Here is a 20043-nt window from a genome sequence, read left to right as displayed (position 1 = left end):
ATGGAGAATTCCAACTAAGACGATTCAAACAGAAACCTCCTTGTGTTTATGTTTTTTGCATAGCGTATGAATGAGCTTACAGACAAGGTGGGGCTGAATCCCTCCAGCGAGAGCCTCCCCTGGCTGGCTGCTGTTGTTAAGCCCGAAAGACGTGTGCTCTTGCTCTGGGAAGTGGCAGGGTAAATGGGAATGGCTTTATCTGGGACAGAAGGTCCTTGAAGGATGGCTTGTGAAGGAGGAAGGATGAGAGCCGAAGAAGGTACCCTGATGGTTTCTCCATCACTCTATGGCTGCTCAGTGATAAGCATACTGACGGGCTGTGTGTTGACATGTTGATCCTATTTTAAAAACATCTCCACAGATCCTCAAACCGCAGCGGGTGAGGTGGACGGGGTTAATCTGGAGGAGATTCGAGAATTTGCCAAAGCTTTTAAAATCCGGCGCCTGTCCCTTGGCCTGACGCAGACTCAGGTGGGACAAGCCCTCAGTGCCACAGAGGGCCCCGCATACAGCCAGTCAGCCATCTGCAGGTAACGGGCTCTGCATGCTGTCACTGGCCAGCCCGGGCCTTGCTTGTTCTTACAGCTCAGCTCTTCTTCTTTGGGTGGGCAAACTGGAGGAACAGAGCATGGTGTTAAGACTGGGGTAGTTGTGTGTTGGGACTGGTGACGTTGATGGAAATGGGGTGTCAACGCAGAGTTGAGGGGTTCTGGCCTCCTAACTCCTATCAACTCCAAGATCTTCCAAGGCTGACAGTTTGAAATGTGCTGCCCTGGGCAGGGATCTCCCTTCTCCTCTGTGCCCCTCCCAGATGAGAATGCCAACTCCTGTCCACACAGTGGGCATCCTGAGGAAAAGCAGAGTTGCTAGTCTATCCTACTGTTAACTACCCAGAGATGGCTCCAAGGTTTCCCATGAAACACACATTTTAACCAATTTCTCGATTTTCTGGGAGACGTTTATCTTAATTTGCCTGCCCAGACACAGCTTTATAAGCAGAAAAGAAGGAAGGTAGAAGAAAGAAAAAAAAAGGAAAAGAAATAATGAAAAGACCTGTTTTAAATGTCTTACAAACGGTAGTGAATCTGGCCTAACTGTACCCACACCCTCCCACCACATTAAAGAAATGACTGAATCCAGCCTTGGTTGTGTCTGAGTTGATCCGGGTTAAGTCTCCAGGAGCAGCCCCCACGCATGCATGTGTGTTGCACTAATCCCATGTTTATGCATGAGGTAGCGAAGGCACTCGGTAGGAGCTGTTTCCTCTTGGGCAATGCCTTAGGAGGCCTCCTCCATCAGGAACGGCCAAGAAACCAACTCTAAACTCATTTAAGTGGATTTTGTTCTTGGTGATCCATGAAATGCTGTCTTTTTATCTGCTCTTTATACTTTTAATGTATTCCCCAAAGGACAGAAGTGTACTTTTCCTGCAGTTTAAGACTAAGGTTATAAATAACATCAGTATGGGGTGGTAGCTTGCAGCTCACATTTTGCTCAATGATTTTCCATAAAACCCATTGATTGTTGTTAAATACAAAAAGCACCATAGGATCCTTTCACTTGTATGGTCTCCCCTACTGTTTTTTCTTATAAGATACCTCCCTGTAGAAAATAACCTTTATTCAGTCTATACAAGGATACCACTGCTGGGAAATTTATATCAAGGCTTGTATATGTTATTCCCAACAACATGTACAGAAGCATCGACGCTAACAAGCAGCATCAATGACGGGAATACTGTCTCTCTCTGTCGGGAGACATTAATTTTGTTTGGTCCCCGTGCCTTGTGATCAAGGCAGCCACAGGTTTTTACTTTGATGCCAATTTGCCATTGTTGCTAAATTCCTCTTTGGCTTATTTTAGCTCTAAAAATGTGATTTTCTTTTATTGACTGAAGTACTCTCTAATGTTTCAACTCATACACACACACACACACACACACACACACACACACACACGGATTTCTGGGCATCCCCAATCAGATATGCTGATTTGTTAAGTCTTCCCCAGAGGGAAGCCAAAAATACTGTAGCATGCAGACTTCTGGAAATGTTATTATCGTTTAACAGAGCAGACCCCCAGACTTCGGGGCTTTATCCAGTTTCCAGTGTTCCAGTGATGCTTTTTGTGATGCTTTTTAGAAGGTGTTTATCCAAATTTTAAGTGCTAAGTCTCAAGACTTTACATTGGAATGTTCTCAGTGAACTCAAAGAGTTAGAAAACTGTGTATCAGTGTCTGCACACTGAGATGTCACTCTGTGCTAATTGACTGCAGTGACTCCGAGGTGCTGTGCAAGCCTTCTTATCAGAGGCACAAAAGGAAGATGAAACCGATATACCAGACATCCCTTTCACAAGCTCTGTCCCTTGGTGCCACAGCCCTGTGAGGCCAGTTGTGACGCTATCAAGAGTTCAAGGCCCAGGTTTTTATGATGAAGGGTGGCAAAATGCAGAAGGTGGCAAGTTTGTCCCAATGGTGGCTTTGGGGAGCCTGCCACAGATGACAAACTCATTAATAATACTAAGTGATTGGTTCACCTTGCTCTGAGGGCAGGTGAGCTTCTTCCTTCCTTAGTAAGTACTGGAATAAACAAAGGCCTTCTCGAACTTTGCGTGGAAAGGAGTGCCAAGGAGTTAAACCCTTCATAGAGTTTGTACTGCTCATCTCAACAAAGGGATCTAAGGACACACTCCACCCACTCAGATCCTGGCACAGAGGAAGGCCATCCTGGTCTCTCCTTTTGCAAGCATCGTCAGACACACCAGATGATTGCTTCTCAACAACATGGAACACCTTTAAAAAGAGAAGGTCTGTGCCCACCAGTGTCAATAGGAGGGACATGAATTTGGACTTAGAATAAAGAAGTAAATGAACAAAAGGAACTGGTCCCCTTTTGTATTTCACTGACAGTATGAATTTAGTACCAGAAGGACTTTTTAAAACACTCTATATAATTTTGTCCAGGATGCTTCATATTTTTTTAAAGTAAATGTAGCAAAGAATTGCTGATGGCAATTGATACATAGAAGACCTCATTTACAGAAAATGATATCATTCAAGTACAGTTTGCAGATATCCCACATTAAACACAGCATGATGCCCTGGTACAAAAGTGCACCATTACACTGGATGGTGATTGGAAGGCATGAGGTGGCCTAAGCCCACCCAGGGGTGGGGCATTCCATAGTAATTACAATGTATCCAGCTGTTTAGGCCAGAACTGGAAAGTAACAATTGGTCTGTATTTTACCTGGACAGGGAGGCATGTAGTTAAGTTACATATGGGGAAAATTGTTACCAGAGAGAAAGAAGTTAAAATAAGACACAAGGGGAGAAAAAAAGAAGCATGAAGAGGAGCTTGGCCCAGTAGCCATACCAGACTATGATAATAGCTGTAATGTTTTTCAAAACCAACACAATAGAGAGGAAAACCAAATGTAAAACATGATCATTTTAAGTGAAAGGATATGATACAACTGTTATCTTGAATGTCACTTTCTTGGTTAATTTCTGCCTTAAGAATTCTCAGAGTTGGGGAAATGAAGCTGGAAACAGCTGAAAAGGCAGCTTAGGTCTCAGAGTTTCGAGAGAAAAGGCTTTGCGAGTTGCTTGTGTTTCCATAGCGTATGCGGGTGCTTTTTCCCCTCCCCTGTCCGTGTGCTTGGGGTTCTGCATGGCTGGCATGGAGCTCGACTGGAGGGGGGGTGCTGGCGGGGACAGGGCTGGCTACCTTGCAGCTGGCTGCTAATCTGGAGTGAATTCACCCTGCCAGGCAATCAGGCAGGCAGGCAGGAGGCCCACCCTGGCAGAGGACTCAGTGTAAGACTGTTCTTTCTCAATTCTCCCCCCAGACACACCATCCTGAGAAGCCACTTTTTCCTACCACAGGAAGCCCAAGAGAACACTATAGCTAGCAGTCTGACAGCCAAACTGAACCCTGGCCTTTTGTATCCTGCCAGGTTTGAAAAGCTGGACATCACCCCTAAAAGTGCCCAGAAGATCAAGCCGGTGCTTGAGCGGTGGATGGCTGAGGCTGAGGCCCGCCATCGAGCAGGTATGCAGAACCTCACGGAGTTTATTGGGAGTGAGCCATCCAAAAAGCGCAAGCGGCGCACCTCCTTCACACCCCAGGCCCTTGAGATCCTCAATGCCCACTTTGAGAAGAACACACACCCCTCAGGGCAGGAAATGACCGAGATTGCTGAGAAGCTTAACTATGACCGGGAAGTAGTTAGAGTTTGGTTCTGCAACAAGAGACAAGCTCTGAAGAACACAATTAAGCGCTTAAAACAACACGAGCCCACTTCGGCGGTCCCCCTGGAGCCCTTAGCGGACTCTCCGGAGGAAAACTGCTAGACACACCCACCCGTGGTCAGAAGGAAGCGCCACAGAATCTAAACACTACCCTGAATCTCCACAAAAAAGAAAGGAAGGAAGGAAGGAAGGAAGAAGAAAGGCTTTAAAGACACCCTCAATCATCATCTCCCTTGTATGTAAAAGACTAAAAAAGAAAAAAAAGAAAGGAAAAAAAAAAAAACAAAACTACCAAATGGGCAGAATGGTTTATACATGTCCGTTGGTTTTCCAAAAGGAAAAAGAAAAGGAAATTTTACATTTTTAAACAAGAAATACACCCCACGGAAGGAGTATGGATTGTTCCCTCCCCAACTTGTCTCCCTAAAGCCAGTTTTTTAAAGCAAACCAAATATCCACTTACTTTTTTCTGTATATGATGAAAATGTGAACACCTTTTAAGGAAAAAGAAAAAAACTAAGCCAAAAAAACAAAACAAAAAAACCACCACCACAAACTTGTATCTGTTCAAAGCGAATGCAAGCCTGCCACCTGGAGGAGTGTCTGCATCCCTTCAGGGCCTAAGTGCTGATCACTGCAAAACCTATTAACCAAAGTCGGAAACACTGCAAATGCTGTTGCTCGTCTACTCGCCTCTGCGTGGAAAGTTGTTATCAGTTTTTACATTTGTACCAACAGAAAAGTAGGACGCCTGCTTTCTCCCACCTTTCTCACTTGTCTCTGCCACCAGGGTGGGTGCCATCGTTGGAATCATTCTGTATGGCTCACTCTCTGTCAATTTGCTTCTTAGCAGAAGTAGTTTTTTTTTTTTTTTCCACCCCTGAATTGTGTTATTTCCTATTGTTGTTTTGTTTTGTTTTAGGTGTGTGTGTAGGAGGGGGAGCAACCTGGATTGTGTGCCAAAGCATTCGTGGCTTTCTTCTCACTAGGAGTTGTAGGTTTGAGAAAGAAAACGGAGCTCACACCTCCCTTTCTTGCCGGTTTCTCCACCTCCCTCTCATGTGGCTCCCGGAATCTTCTGGAAGGTAGCAGAAGTGGGAAGAAACAGTGCATTTTCCACTCTGATCCTGCAGAGATGCAGGAAGGACTCCAGAATAATTAGGGCTTTGCTGGGTGACTGTCAACACCAGCAGAGGCTATAATTGTGCTCACGGTCTAAACCAGAGATTGGGATTTTTCTCAGTCTACTAGCCACACGTGTGGAGAGCTGATCAAAACTAATTCTGTAATATAAACATAAGCTGCACATATGGTTCATTACTTACATTCGTGTTTTGCTTCTGTTCAAAGCAATTTCTCTCAGAAGTCTGATAGCCAAAGAAATGTCTCAAGGTTTCAGTCAGCGCGCACACACACACAAGCATGTTCATATCCATCCACCTCACACAAAGAGACAGGCCACAAAGAAAATGACGGTGACCTAGATTGTTAGAGGCTGCCAAATATCCTGTTAGCCTCACCTTGTCTGTGACTTCCTTCAGCAGTCAGTGTTGGCAGACATTTGGAGCTGGGATACACCTGTTCTTGGAATATATAAATGGGGCAGAAATGTGACAGGCAAATTTAAGCAATTGGAATTGGGCTCTGACTTCTTGACTAGAAAAGAAGTTTTAGCAACCAAGTTTCTCCAAGAAAAGAAAAACTATACAGAAGCATCTCATAAAACATATCAGAAAAGCCTTCACTGTTAGAACCAGCATATTAATTCGTTTTTAAAAGAGCTTCCCCAAGGCATGGGCCACGAGACCCAAAAAGTCCACAGAATGGGCTAAGAGGGAGGATGGAAGGGCAAGGGAATTCCTGGAACCTGCAAATGTTTTCACCCAGATAAAGGTAGAGGGTTCTATTAAAGGAAGCAAAAGAGAATCATCAATCTCCTGTTGTCAAAATGTAAATATTCCTGAGTAATTAAAAAGCATGTTCATTTACTGCCTAGGGGCAAATCATGAGAGGTAAAGAGAAACCACACCTCACTCACATTGCCTAGTTGATTACAAAGGCCATCTCCTTCTCCCACCCAGGGCTTCTGTTTTTGTTGTTGTTGTTGTTGTTGTTGCTGTTGTGTTGGCTCCTTTGCTGGTTATGAAAATAGGGCAATGTAATAGTCCCCTCAACTGGTTCAATCAGCAATCATAAAAAGTCCCAACAAGGAAACTAAGTAACAATAATTCTGGAAGTGAGAGAGTCATTAATAAAAGTGTTTCCATGACACCAGTCTGATGTTAATTGGACCACAATCAGCCCGATCAGTGCCAACAACATCATGGTAGCATTTCACCACTTCAAAAACTGCACAGATACCAGCAACCCAGACACCGAAAACTTTATTGATTAAAACAGATTTTGTATTCTCCTAGGACCTGCTCCAAATTCCATCAAGAAAAGCTCCCCAGGAAGAGAAGTTAACAAGATAACATATGACGGAAGCTAGATATTTAAATCTGAGCCAGCAGCAGGCACTTGAGGCCTACTAAGTTCTGAGATCTATAATTGGGAGAGCATAAGTAGAATAATGAAAATATAAAATAAAAATAATCACCCAGAGTAGAATAAAAAAGACATGAATTCATCCCATGGTTGTAAAACTATTCATGTGCAGTGATTTTTTTATAGTTTTATAATTTTGTATTGTTTTATAAATTATTTATATAGTGTTGTAATGCTTCTTATATTGATTTTTTTACTGATGAATTTTTTGCTACAAGGCAAAAAAGATGCCTGAACAGATTCTTAGGAATATAAACTGTACTTGGGAACACACAAGCCTTCAGGACCACACCCTACTGCTTAATTTTATTAGACGTTTCTTATTTCCTCTGGTAAACAACTTCATATGCCAAAAACATCTAAGTGTCTTTCATGTTTCCATGAACTGAAGGTTAAGGTTAAGGTTGCCACCAACAAAAAGTAAAAGCCACTTTGGGTGTATGCGTTGTCTTTCAAGCTTCTGTACTCTTTCTCACACATTTTAAAAATTGTTGTCATCTTCGTTTTCTTCATCAGTGATGAGAAATGACAGCCGATGCTGTACTTTACACTTGCTTGTGGGGGTTGTTTTCTCTTCCAACCAAGAAGATATGTTGAGTAGTTAAAAGTTTCACTTGCCTTTGCAAGTTCTGGACTCTTTATTGTCGTGATCACACAGTTGCACACACACACACCACACCATAAAAGAGAACACAAAAGCGGAAGGAGCTGGGGGAAGCAGAACAAACCAAGTAGAGGCGTGTCAAAGAACTCAAGCTGTAACCAAAAAGAAATCCAATTGCCTTTGCTCTCTTCTCTACGCTGGACCAAAGCTCAGTATGTGTAGGTATATGCACATTGTGTAGATATGGCTAAATGTTGCTGACAATCTTGCAATACTAAACTGTTCCTATTTTAAGAAAAAAAAATCACAAACTGTTCATCAATGTTTTACCTCAGCACTCTACTTGTACCCAGTTAATGATCAAGCATAAAAACAATGGAGAAAAAGGAAATTGATTTTCATTTCCATGTCTGACTGTAAAAAAAAAAAATCTGGATAATATTTTGTAATGAGCTTTTTTGTCATGTGATTTGCTTGTCTTCAACTTGAAATTACGTGAGGCACATTGGCTTATTTGTTGTTGAAAAGTGATTTTTATTTTTTGTTTTTTAGTTTTGTTTTTAATTAGTTATTTCGTCCTCTGTGCTGTGATCTAGACTGGTCACCAGGGTCACTTAATGAGGCACTGTAAAGACATCTGCTTCTCCATGCCTGGAGCAGGCAGCAGGAGAGAGGGCAGGAAAAGACTGGGTTGTTCTGGAAAAACAAACAAACAAACAAACAAACTCATCATGACAAGACATTGACATGATAGACATGTGACCAAGAAGCCAAACTGGATATTGAAAAGCTCCTTACTTGTTCTAACACTGAAACCAAAGCTGACTTTTCTGCACAGGTTGCTTAATGTTTAAAAAAGAAAACAAAAACTGTACTTAATTGAGAGCAATATCTGTATGGTCGGTAAAGCTGCACTTTGTGTATTTCTTAACAGCTTCAGATCTGTCACTTTTAATTTGTACCATGAAAAATAAAGACTTGTTTGACATGAACTTCGGGGCTAAGAATGTCTTGCACTCAGGTATGTCACTCAAATTGTAAGCATTTAAGTCTATGAACTTAAGTTCTAATGAACCCCAAAAGTTGAAAAAAGGAAATATATTCATTGGGATGCTTTCCATTGCATATTATAGAAATCCAATTCAAGTTTGACTAGACGACAAGGCACCATGTTTCATGACTGAATGGGAAGTCATCCTGTACATGTCTGGTCACCTGCCTGTGTCACTTGCCTTTCCTCTAATTGTCCACCCAAAGGTGTTGAATCATGCTCCTCACTCTAGTCTAAATGATGGTACCAGGGCAAGGTGTGCCTAAATCAAGCATTTGGAATTACAGGTTCACTCTTGTCTAGGTGGGACATGGAACCCCACAACAGCACCACAGGACCACCAGAATAAAACAAGAGTCTCCCCAAGAAGCAGAAGCTGGAAGATGAGACATGGCAGTGCACAGATACAACTGAGAACTACTGCAATCTGCTGCTTTACCCAGCTGGGAGCCAGATGTTGCAGAGCTTTGCCAGGATGCCTCTTTCTGCTGCTCTGTAATATCATGCATAAATTACAAGTTTTACACGTCTAAAACATACTAGTAGAAGGAATTAATTAATTTTGTTATGCAATTTACTTATTTAAAAGGAAGGTAGAATCATCTTGTAACAACCCTAACTGTCCCGGAACTCCCATTTTACACCAGGCTGGCCTTGAACTCACAGAGATTTGTCTGCCTCTGCCTCCTAAGTGCTGGGATTAAGGTCATGAGCCACTACCATTTAGCCATCTCTTTTTTCAATGCCAGTTAAACCCCTAATATTTAAAATTCAAACCTCCATACATTTGATGACCTTCAGCAAATATTTCTCAAGGTGCATGGAGACTTGTGTACCAGCCTGGCCAAAATCTGAATGCCCATGTAGCATAATGGACAGCCAAAGAAGCAAGCTCCAAGTATGGCCTTAAAAGGAGCAAATACTGATGTCTCTGCCTTCATTGGTAGGGGAAAGGAAAGGAAAAAAAAAGACAAACTAACAAAAAACAGCCAGAGCCATTTTAAGCTTTCTTTCCATATAGAAGATTCTAAAACTAGTTTATGAGGCTAGGCCACAATATGGGCTCTTTAAAAATACATCATTTAAAAGCAATCATCCTATATTCCACAAATATCTTCTAAGCACTTTGTGTGCCAGAATATTCTATGTGCTAAAGATTCAGAAATAGGATTGTCTCAAAAAAAAAGAAAAAAAAAAAACCTCATTGTGCAAAAACCAATTATTTCTCTTGAAATTAAAATTAGCCTATGTTTTTCATAATACAATCTACAAATAAAAATAAATCCCAAAATTAAAATGGTGATAGGCTCACTTGAAAGTCAAGAAAACATGACTAAGAATCAAGTGTAGGCTTAGAAGATGGTCACCTGCATAGCTGGTTGGTTTTCACTCTTTGGCTCTTTGGGGGACCTGACCCAGCTCCCAAATAAATCATAGTCTTAGCCTTTCTTATGGATGCTTGGCCTTAGCTTCACTTATTTCTATCCATCTTTTCTTAAATTATCCTTTTGCCTCTGGACTTTTATCTTTCTCTTTTATATATACCTTTCTTTACTTCTCACTCCATGGCTGGCTGTGTCGCTGGGTGGCTGGCCCCTGATACCTTCCTCTCCTCCTTTTCTGCTCCTCGGTCTTCCTCTCCCCAGATTTCTCCTATTTATTCTCTTTGCCTGCCAGCCCCACCTGTCCTTTCTCCTGCCTGGCTATTGGCCATTCAGCTCTTTATTAGACCAATCCAGTGTTTTAGACAGACAAAGTAACAGTTTCACAGAGTTAAACAAATGCAACATGAAAGAATGCAGCACATCTTTGCATCATTAAACAAATGTTCCACAGCATAAACAAATATTACACATCTTAAAATAATATTCTACAACACACCTCTGTCATTAAATGATTCCAAAAGCTATTTTTGGTGATGATCCCCCCATAGAATGGATCACACAGACACAATTTAACCAAGTGGCAAGGGCAGCAAAGGTGAGTTTGGTGAAAATGTCCAGCTGGACTTACACAGACGCTTTGCGTCTCAACACATAATCAAATTCTTCTCTAGTAAAAATGGCTCTGGCTCCATTGCCCTGCCCTTTGAAAGAAGTCCAACACAACAGCGTCCATGTGGCTCATTTACTGTGCTCTCAGGGAATCCATGGTCAAAGGGAAAAACTGACACCTACAGATTATTTACTACATTGAGTAAAAAAAAAAAAAAATGTTTTTGTAAAAACTTAAATTTCCATGATTTCTTAAAGAGGATCATGAATATAATTTGCTCTCCTTTTGGTAGCCTTTTGTTTACTTTATCTTTGTTAGTGGATAGATATTGACTGTCCAAAGCAAAATCTGGGGAACTACTCCCAATCCCTTATACATGCATGTCCAGAATGGAATGAAGCAGGAGGAAGCCATGGTGATTTGACTATCAAGTGTTCTTCAGTCATAGGTCACTTAGAGGAAGGAATGTGAGTAAAAGATAGATTTCTTTTAATGGATAGTTGTGATAAAATTAGCTAGCCTCTATGTAGGCAAGAGAGAACGGCACCTGAACCATTAGAATGAGCCTTGGCACCAAAAGGACAGCAAATTGGACTTACAAGATGAAATTTTAAAGAGAGAGAACCACAGAGGAGGGGGGATGGGGGGAAGAAAAGGGCCAACCAAAATGACCCAGCACAAAATGCAAAGGAGAACAGAATAACAGATTGTAGTCGTGTAAACAGCTACCACTGAAACTCTAAAGTCCCTAGGGAAGGCAGTTTACCGTGATGAACTGAACCCTTCCATCTCTCTTCTGCTTGCCTCTGAACATGCAGAAAGGGGCCTCATCACAGTCCCTGTTGTGAGAAACTTACATTTTTAGAGTCAAAGTTTCCCTCATTCTGTATGATCCACTATTCACTACGATGCCCAGTCAATGAGTTGTTCTTTCATTAGTATTTCTCCACGTTTATATCTATGGTTTCCTTCCTTCAAAATGTGCCGATTCAAGTCCTCACTCCTAGCTGTACTCTAAATGCATGAGTTTTTTTTTTTTAAGGATGGGAAGGGGGAAAAAATGAGACAATAGTTATCTCCATAATCCTCTGTATAGCCTCAGTTTATCAATGTCTCAATAACGAGAAAGGCTGAGCTGGATGAGGCATTTAGTCCCCTAAGTGGGCACATCTACCAGCCCTCCCGACATATTGATTAGCTAATCGATTTTTAAGATTTATAGAAACATACTGCCAAAGTCTCTGGGCTCTTCCAAGACAGTAACATTAAGCAATGTAGAGAGGTGGGTTTCCCCTGTCCCAAAGGCTTCCTCCTGCCATTCAGAAGTTTTAAATGCACATTAAAGGTAGCCTGTATGCCATGCACTGAAGATGATCTAACAAAGGTTTACCCAGGGACCAAAACAGAATCATTTGTAATGCCACAAGCCTGCACAAAACCTCCTCTCTCCAATGTTCAGAAATTGACGGAATTTTAATCCTGGAAAGGACTTGAAAAGCCACTACTGATGCTCCCAAGTGCTAACTGTTGCTGTGCAGTCTCTCATTGATCCAAGTGAAGTTAGAAAGTAGCAGAGAGCCAACAGAATAGGTTTTCTTAAAATCCAAGTTCAGTCAAGGAAGGCATCAACATTCTGACATTATATCCTTCCAATTTGGGGATTATGGTTAAAATATGGTTTATTTTACAAAATTTTGATGATGGTAGCTGGTAGTTATTTTAAATTACATTTTCCTTTAAAATAAGTGTTATTTTAAATTACACTTTCAAAATGATAAGATAATTACATATCTTCAAAATTACTTTTGAATTTTACTGGCTTAGTGAAATTAAAAATCTACAAATCACTGACTTTCCAAAACACTGAAGTTCAGAGAAACAAAGTGACCCACAAAGCCAGTTAGTGGCACAGTGTGGGTAGAGAGACAGATTCGCATTTCCCACAAGCCCATGTTGCCTCTTTTAAACTCCCATGATGCTGAGAAGACCATCTCAACCCTCAATAGTATATATTGCTCTTATCTTAAAACTTAAATTTAAAATTCTTTCCTATTTGGGAAATCGTTTTCAACTGTTTAGGTCTTGGTAGAATACAGAGGTCAACTCCCCCTCCTTGGGAACTACGGGACTCTTGAGTGAAGGCCCAGGCAAGCATCTCAGATGCTCCTTTCTGGAAACTGTTAACCTTGAAGGAATAGTTCGGAGGTGCCAAGCCCAGGAGATATTTTGTTGGCAGCAGAACTGAGAGCCATAGCAGAAATAAAAAGAGACCATGACTGCAGAGGCACCTCCCAAACCAGGCCCTTCCCTAGCATGGCCTTGGCTGTGTGCCATTGACACCCAGGCCCTCTTGACCTTGGCCTTTCCAGCCTGGTTCTGCAGGCTTCCCGCTGATTCTGTTTACAGCCTACAGCCCTATTGCAGCCCTCCCCAATAAGCACTGACCAGTAGTGGGTGTTTTCACCTAACTACTGTGAAAAACAAGCCTCTTTGCTTCCCTAGCCTGTCCTCTATAATTGCCATTTGATAAAGCAAAAATACAGAAAATCCAGTTATGTTTGGATTTCAGATTAACAACAGATAATTTTTATAGTGTACAACAATATTAGCAGTATAATAAATAACATTGTTTCTAACTGAAATAAAAACTTAACTGGGCTCTATAGGTTTAGTCTGGCAATTCATAGGCCAATAGCCCTACTATATCTGATTAGACTGCATCTCACAACATATGTAACTCACCACACAAGTACCACAGTTCCTGGTATGCTCTATTTTCTTTCAAAAGAGATATACGGGCTGGGCGGTAGTGGCGCATGCCTTTAATCCCAGCACTCGGGAGGCAGAGGCAGGTGGATCTCCGGTCTCCAAAGCGAGTTCCAGGAAAGGTGCAAAGCTACAAAGAGAAACCCTGTCTTGAAAAACCAGAGAGAGAGAGAGAGAGAGAGAGAGAGAGAGAGAGAGAGAGAGAGAGAGAGAGACAGAGAGAGAGAGAGAGAGAGAGAGAGAGAGAGAAATATTCCTGTTTTTCATTATCTTTTTGAGTTTATAATATAATTAGATCATTTATCCCTTTCCTTTCCTCCTTCCAAACTCTCCCATATTATGGTGATATATTATGTACCCTAATTAAATTCACCTCAAGATCAGGGAACAGAACAATCCACTAGATTAAACACAGGTGCCAGGCAGTAGTGGCACACACCTTTAATCCTAGCACTTGAGAGGCAGAGATCTGTCTGGATCTCTGTAAGTTCAAAGCCATCCTGGACTACATGAAATTGATCCAGGCTAGGGAAGAAGCAGAGCCAGGCAGTGCTGGCACACACCTTTAATCCCAGTACTTGGGAATCACATGCCTTTAATTCCAGCACTTGAGATCTCATGCCTTTGCTTTTTAGCTGAAGCATTTTTGGATGAAGCCTTTTCAGGCTGAGGAATCCTAGAGGTAAAATGTGGCAGTGGCTTGTTCCTTTGTCTCTATGATCTTCAGGCAAATTTTATTAGGGTACACAATATATCATCACACCCATATATCTCTTTCTTGCTTTCTTTTAAATTCATGACCTCTTTCTTTATTAACTAGAAGTACGTGTGTGTGTGTGTGTGTGTGTGTGTGTGTGTGTGTGTGTAATTCTAAATACATAAATACAACCTGCTTATTCTGTAGAATGTCATTTACATGTATATTTTCATGGCTGACCACTTGATACTGGGTAACTAGTTGGTGTGCTTTTCTCTGGTGTAGACTATTTCTCCTACTCTCAGCATTCTTTAGTTGCCTGTAGTTCTTTCTGTAGGGTTGAGACCTCATGAACTTTCTTCTACTCCTGGATTTTACCTCCAAAGATTCTGATTTAATTGTTCAGTGGGACCAAGATATGCTGCACAACTGCTCCCTTAGAGGTGTTAACACGTAATCAGGATTGAGAACCATTAAGCTAATGGACTTCATTGAGCCTACCCCAATATACAGCACTGATCACAGCATCTTTAGTTAAACTTCACAAGATGTACCTAATCAACTTCAAGCACAAAGCAAGCATGGCCAAGTCTTCCTGGGTAGGCTATAGACTGAGGATCAGTGAAAGGGCCACCTCTTTGTGACTATTTCAGGTCACTAACTAGAAAACATTTCTAATTCAAGTTATTACTAGTCCGATGGTGACTTCAAATTGCACAGTCTTAGTTTAGAAGCCAACTAAGTGTTAACTCTTCCCTCCCCAGTTCAGGTCCTCCTCAGAGTGGGAGTCTTGTCAAGAAGGAAACCAGGTCTGTGTTCTCTTCTCCCCCAAAGCCATATCTAAGTACATGGAGAATCTTGGCTTGTCCAATAACTAAATTAGCATCTTATTCTTGGTGTAACTGAGTGTAGGCAGGCTGCCACTGCCAAAGATTCTACTAACAATGGAGAATTGGAGAGAAAATAAGGAAATACTTCATTCCTTTATTCATTTTCTTCATACAAATACTGACTGACCTCTTCCTACATTTCACACAACATTTAAACTGCTGAAAAGACAGTGCTGCATAAGGAAGTTCAGCCCTCCATCTTCATTGGGTTCCCATTCTAGCCTAAAGAGAAGAACAGCAGTAACAAGAGTGGACTCGGTTAGCTTTGGGCTAGCCTGGATTAGAGATATGGTTATGGACCAGATAGTGAATTTCTTCAAGGTCCTTTTCACTCAGGCCCTCAAATTCTCTAATGACTCCAACTACTGCAGACCTCTTCATCTCTACATTCATGATACACAATTCATTTTTCATAAACTCATATTTATGGGCATCAAAAGGATGATAGCCTGACAATGACACTGTGATGCCATGAAGAAATGTGCTGTTCCTCAAGATTCCCCAGAACATGTTTTGTCTCATGAGTGGCATGGCATCAGGGGAAGACTCTTAACATGATAGGGGAATTTATAACCACAGAGAAAGGCTGGGGAATGTAACAAAGCAGGTGGGTATGCTCCAAGCACATAGCAAAATCAAATTCCTTATTTTTTATAGCTAATATATACTAACAAAAGTTAAGGTAAAGAAATAAAAATCAGTGTACAAAATATCAAAGATAAGTGAATAGATAATAATAGAAAATATGTGATAATAAAAAAAAACTGAAGCAAATACAGAAACTAACTCCAAAACTAAATCAAAATCCAGGCACCAAACTCAACCTACCAGGATGCAAAGTCACACTGTTCCAGCCAGCAGAGACCACGGATGTTCAGTTTCAAAGGCAGACAATAAAATAAAAATCTCAGATCCAGTGTGGGAGTCCAACTTCTCTGCAGCCTACCAACAGTGTCTCTTCAGTACAGGACAAGATCCAGGCCCAACCAGTGCCTTATATGGGTGGACTGTAGCTAGAGTTTTCCTGCCCTGCCCACAGTCAGGACAAATCTCTGTCACTAGCCAGTCCCACAGCCGCTTAGACCCAACCAAGTAAACACTGTGGTGGTATTGTGTTCCCCAAAATATCGTGTACCTTAATAAACTTATCTGGGGTCAGAGAACAGAAAAGCCACTAGTTAGTCAGTGATAGCACACGCCTTTAATCCTAGCATTCCAGAGACAGAAATCCCTCTGGATCTCTGTGAGTTCAAGGCCACATTGGAAACAGCCAAGCATGGTGACACATGCCTTTAATCCCAGAAAGTCAGCCTTTAATCCCAGAGAGTGGTGGTATAAAGCAGAAAGATATATAAGGTGTGAGGACAAGAACTAGAAGCATTTGGCTGGTTAAGCATGTGGCTGGTTAAGCTTCAGGCTTTCCAGCAGCAGTTCAGCTGAGAGCCATTGGGATGAGGACACAGAAACTTCCAGTCTGAGGAAACAGGACCAGCTGAGGAACTGGCAAGGTGAGATAGCTGTGGCTTGTTCTGTCTCTCTGATCTACCAGCATTGACCCCAATAACTGGGTTTGGTTTTATTAATAAGAACTTTTAAGATTCCTGCTATAAAACACAGAGACTTATATTGCTTACAAACTGTATGGCCTTACCAGGCTTCTTGCTAACTGTTCTTATATCTTAAATTCACCCATTTCTATAAATCTATACCTTGCCACATGGCTCGTGGCTTACTGGCGTCTTCACATGCTGCTTGTCTCATGGTGGTGGCTGGCAGTGTCTCTTTCCGCCTTTCTGTTCTTTCTTTTCTCCTCTCTGTTAGTCCCGCCTATACTTCCTGCCTAGCCACTGGCCAATCAGTGTTTTATTTATTGACCAATCAGAGTAATTTGACATACAGACCATCCCACAGCAGTGGACTACTATCATTTCTCACAATGGCTCCTTGTGAAGTCACAGGAGCCATAGATCAATTATAGTTAACCAAAACCCATTATCAATTTCCAGTTCTTTTTATAGCTTCTCCCAGCTCCATACCATTAAACTCCTTAAGAGAGGCAGAGGTTATTTGGGCTCAGGCACAGCAAGGTGGTAGACTCAGATGCTGATACTATCAGCAGGGTGTGAAGCAACTGATTTCACTGCATTGGCCATCTCCCAGATCTTGTAATGACCCACTACCTCCAGCCAGGCCACACATCCAAGGGTTCCCTAACTTCTCAAACAGTGCTGCCTAAGGGGACAAAGGGCTCAAACGCAGGGGACAGTGCAGGACATATTACACTTAACCCATGACAAAGACCTTCTACCCTTAATAGTAATGATAAATAATAACAAAGATAATGATAGACTCGGGAAGCTTTATGCTTCCCTGGGATTTAAACACTGGTTTTTACTAGTTAGGAAGTGATGTAGGATTCTTTAATGGCCTTAGGACTTGAGCTCCAAAATTCTGTACAACACTTTGCTTTTACAGACCTCATCATCTCTGCACTCAGGGTGTCCGATTCCTTTTGTTTTAAACTTAGACTGATGGGTTTAAAGTATGTGGTCATCTCACTGACACTGAGATGCTGTAACAAGATGCTCTGTTTCCAAGGCACCCTGGGTCATGTGAGAGACATCTATGGGCCTCAGAGGAAGAAATTTTATCCCAGCTGTCCCATAAGACCTTCATCTGATATCTCTTCAGAAACCCTAGATCTTAAAAGACAGTGGTTGATGGTTGCAGTATTATTGAGAAAGTCTGTCATTCCAGAGCACTATACATAAAAAAGTTTTATTTCTGTGGCCATGGGAGATGGAGCCATGCCATCCTTGCCTTCCAACAAAATGCCTTGGTTTTCACTATTAATAAACTGGGGGAATTGATTTCTTGTTTTATTGGCCCAGGATTTACACCTAGTTGCTCAAGACTATAGTACATCCAGGACTGAACTTTCCCCTTTTCTTTCTGCCCATGCCAAATGCTTCTGTGATCACCTTTGAAACCCTGTCTACAATCAAATGCCATCTGTGAGGAAATTCCTCTACCAGGCTATAGCACTTTCCTTTTGGTGTTGTGTAAACTATGTGAAATGGTGCATAAGAACAAATGACCATGGCATCTATCAAGGGCAAATGACACCAAAATGATAATTATAATGCCTATCAAAAATACTATACAATCAATATTATAGTAGAGATGCCAACATTAATAATCACACAAAAATAGCTTGCAAAAATTATCATAATGCAATTCTTTCTTACACATATTTATTTTGTGTGTCTCCATGTATATATGTTAGTATATGTAAATTCACACATATGCCATGGCATATGTGTGAAGATCAGAGGACAATTTGCAGGACTCAGTTCTCTCCTTCCAACATGTGGGGTCTAGAGAAGTAACTCAGGTTGTCAGGATGGATGACAAGCACCCCCACCTAAAGAACCATTTTGCTGGCCCCATAGCACTATTTTAAATTAATTTATTAACAATTGTGAAATGCAAAGCTATTTAAATATCCTTAAGACTATAGTTGAGATGAGACATAAAATCCATTTATTTGTTGAATTATATTAAGTTCATAAGTGCTAATTTTGATAACCATAAACCTCATTTCCATATTTTAAAAGTTATCTACTCAGTCTATTGATCATTTCCATAAAAGAAATCCTGAGGAAATGGAAGTTGCCTAACTGGCCTGGCTGTGATTCTGACTGATTTATCTATGAGCTTTTGGTCCGCATTCATACTGTTATTCCACCTCTCACATGTACTGAGAAGATAATGAAGAAAGAGAACGACATCCAACACCAAGTGGTGCTGAGCTTAGAGTACATGAAGGAGTGGAAAGTTGAGCTTCAACACTGATTTGTAGATAGTAACTTACTTTTATATTATTGTGCACAGAAACAGAATACCTAAGACAGGGAGATTTTAAGGAAAAGAAATTTATTTCTCAGTTTAGAGCTAAAAGTTCCAACATCAAGTTATCAACAGGTTCAACATCAAGTTCCAAGATGGCACCACTGTTGCATCTTCTGGAGAAAAGAATTAGGGAGATTTGTGTCAGAAGAACATGCGAGAGGGAGAGAGAGACAGACAGACACACAGATATGTGATAGATGATAGGTAGATGATAGATGGGTAGGTAGATAGATAGATAGATAGATAGATAGATAGATAGATAGATAGATAGATAGATAGATAGAGAGATAGATAGATAGAGTGAGTGAAAGAGATAGAGACAGAGACAAAGACTGAGAAATAGAAACAGAGAGTGAGACAGAGAGACAGAGAGATCTTATCTTTCCCACAATAGCACTGATCCATTCACAGAGGTGCAGCTCTCATGATCTAAACCCCTCAGTTAAATCTACCTAATTACTTATTTGTCATCTTTCAATTTATTTTGGATTTTCTTTACATCAGTCACAAAAATTTTGCATTTGTTGTATATAACTCCTTCCCTATCTTACTAGATTTATGTAATTTTTGTAATATAGTAATATAGTTCACAGTATGTTTTTATAAAATTAGTTTTAAGCCATTCATTGTTGGTATATATGAACAAGTCTGGCTTTTTAAAATATTAGCTATATATTCTACAACCTTGCTCCAATCACTTATCAATTCAAACAAACATAAATGAGCTTGCCATCTGTGGGGAATATTTTTCCTTTCCATGCTGTATGCCTCTTCTCTTCATGCCTTGACACCTAACAAAGTCTTCTAATGTGAGATTGAGTATGAGTGGAGAAAAGAATGTTTATCTATTCTTAGTCATTGGGAGAAAGCATCTAGTTTCTCTAATTAAATATGATGTTTGCTTTAGGATATTCGTGAATGTTATCCATGTCTAGTCCTAGCTGGCTGAGAGTTTTTGCCATAAATCCAGATTCAGTTTTGTCAAATTCTTTTTCTGCACCAATTACTATAATCAACTTTTGTTGCGTTTGTTGATACAGCAAATTAAATGATTGACTTTAGATTTATTTTGTTTTACTTTACTTTTTCAAAATTTTATTGATCATGTGTGTGTGTGCACACACATATGCATGTGCACATTATGTTTTTGTACCATGTGTATGGTTGGTGACTGCTAAGACCAAAAGAAGACATCAGACCCCTTGGAACTAGAAACTGGAGTTACAAATGGTCATAAGGCAACATCTGGGTACTAGAACTGAACCCAGATCTTCTGCAAGAGCAACAAGTGCTCTTAACTTCCAAGTCATCTCCCAGTTCTTTATT

At 40.9% G+C, this 20043-nt stretch overlaps 1 protein-coding gene across 1 annotated transcript; it reads left to right on the top strand.

The window, feature by feature from the left end:
* The first annotated feature begins 222 nt into the window (after nucleotides 1-222).
* LOC143273525 (POU domain, class 6, transcription factor 2) lies at nucleotides 223-5132 on the top strand. Its single transcript, XM_076573604.1, has 3 exons — nucleotides 223-259; nucleotides 362-530; nucleotides 3853-5132. The coding sequence occupies exons 1-3, from the start codon at nucleotides 223-225 to the stop codon at nucleotides 4355-4357; spliced, it is 711 nt and encodes a 236-aa protein (XP_076429719.1). The 3' UTR covers nucleotides 4358-5132.
* The last annotated feature ends 14911 nt before the right edge of the window (nucleotides 5133-20043 follow it).

Source organism: Peromyscus maniculatus, chromosome 5 (genome assembly GCF_049852395.1).
Source record: "Peromyscus maniculatus bairdii isolate BWxNUB_F1_BW_parent chromosome 5, HU_Pman_BW_mat_3.1, whole genome shotgun sequence".
Classification (NCBI taxonomy): domain Eukaryota; kingdom Metazoa; phylum Chordata; class Mammalia; order Rodentia; family Cricetidae; genus Peromyscus; species Peromyscus maniculatus.
This window is presented reverse-complemented; position numbering and strand designations above follow the sequence as displayed.

Excerpts from the sequence above, each read along its gene's own strand:
- LOC143273525 (XM_076573604.1), top strand. The coding sequence starts at position 223 with ATGGCTTGTGAAGGAGGAAGGATGAGAGCCGAAGAAG. Across the intron at positions 260-361 it reads AAGGATGAGAGCCGAAGAAG|ATCCTCAAACCGCAGCGGGT; the intron begins GTACCCTGATGG and ends ACATCTCCACAG. Across the intron at positions 531-3,852 it reads AGCCAGTCAGCCATCTGCAG|ACACACCATCCTGAGAAGCC; the intron begins GTAACGGGCTCT and ends TTCTCCCCCCAG.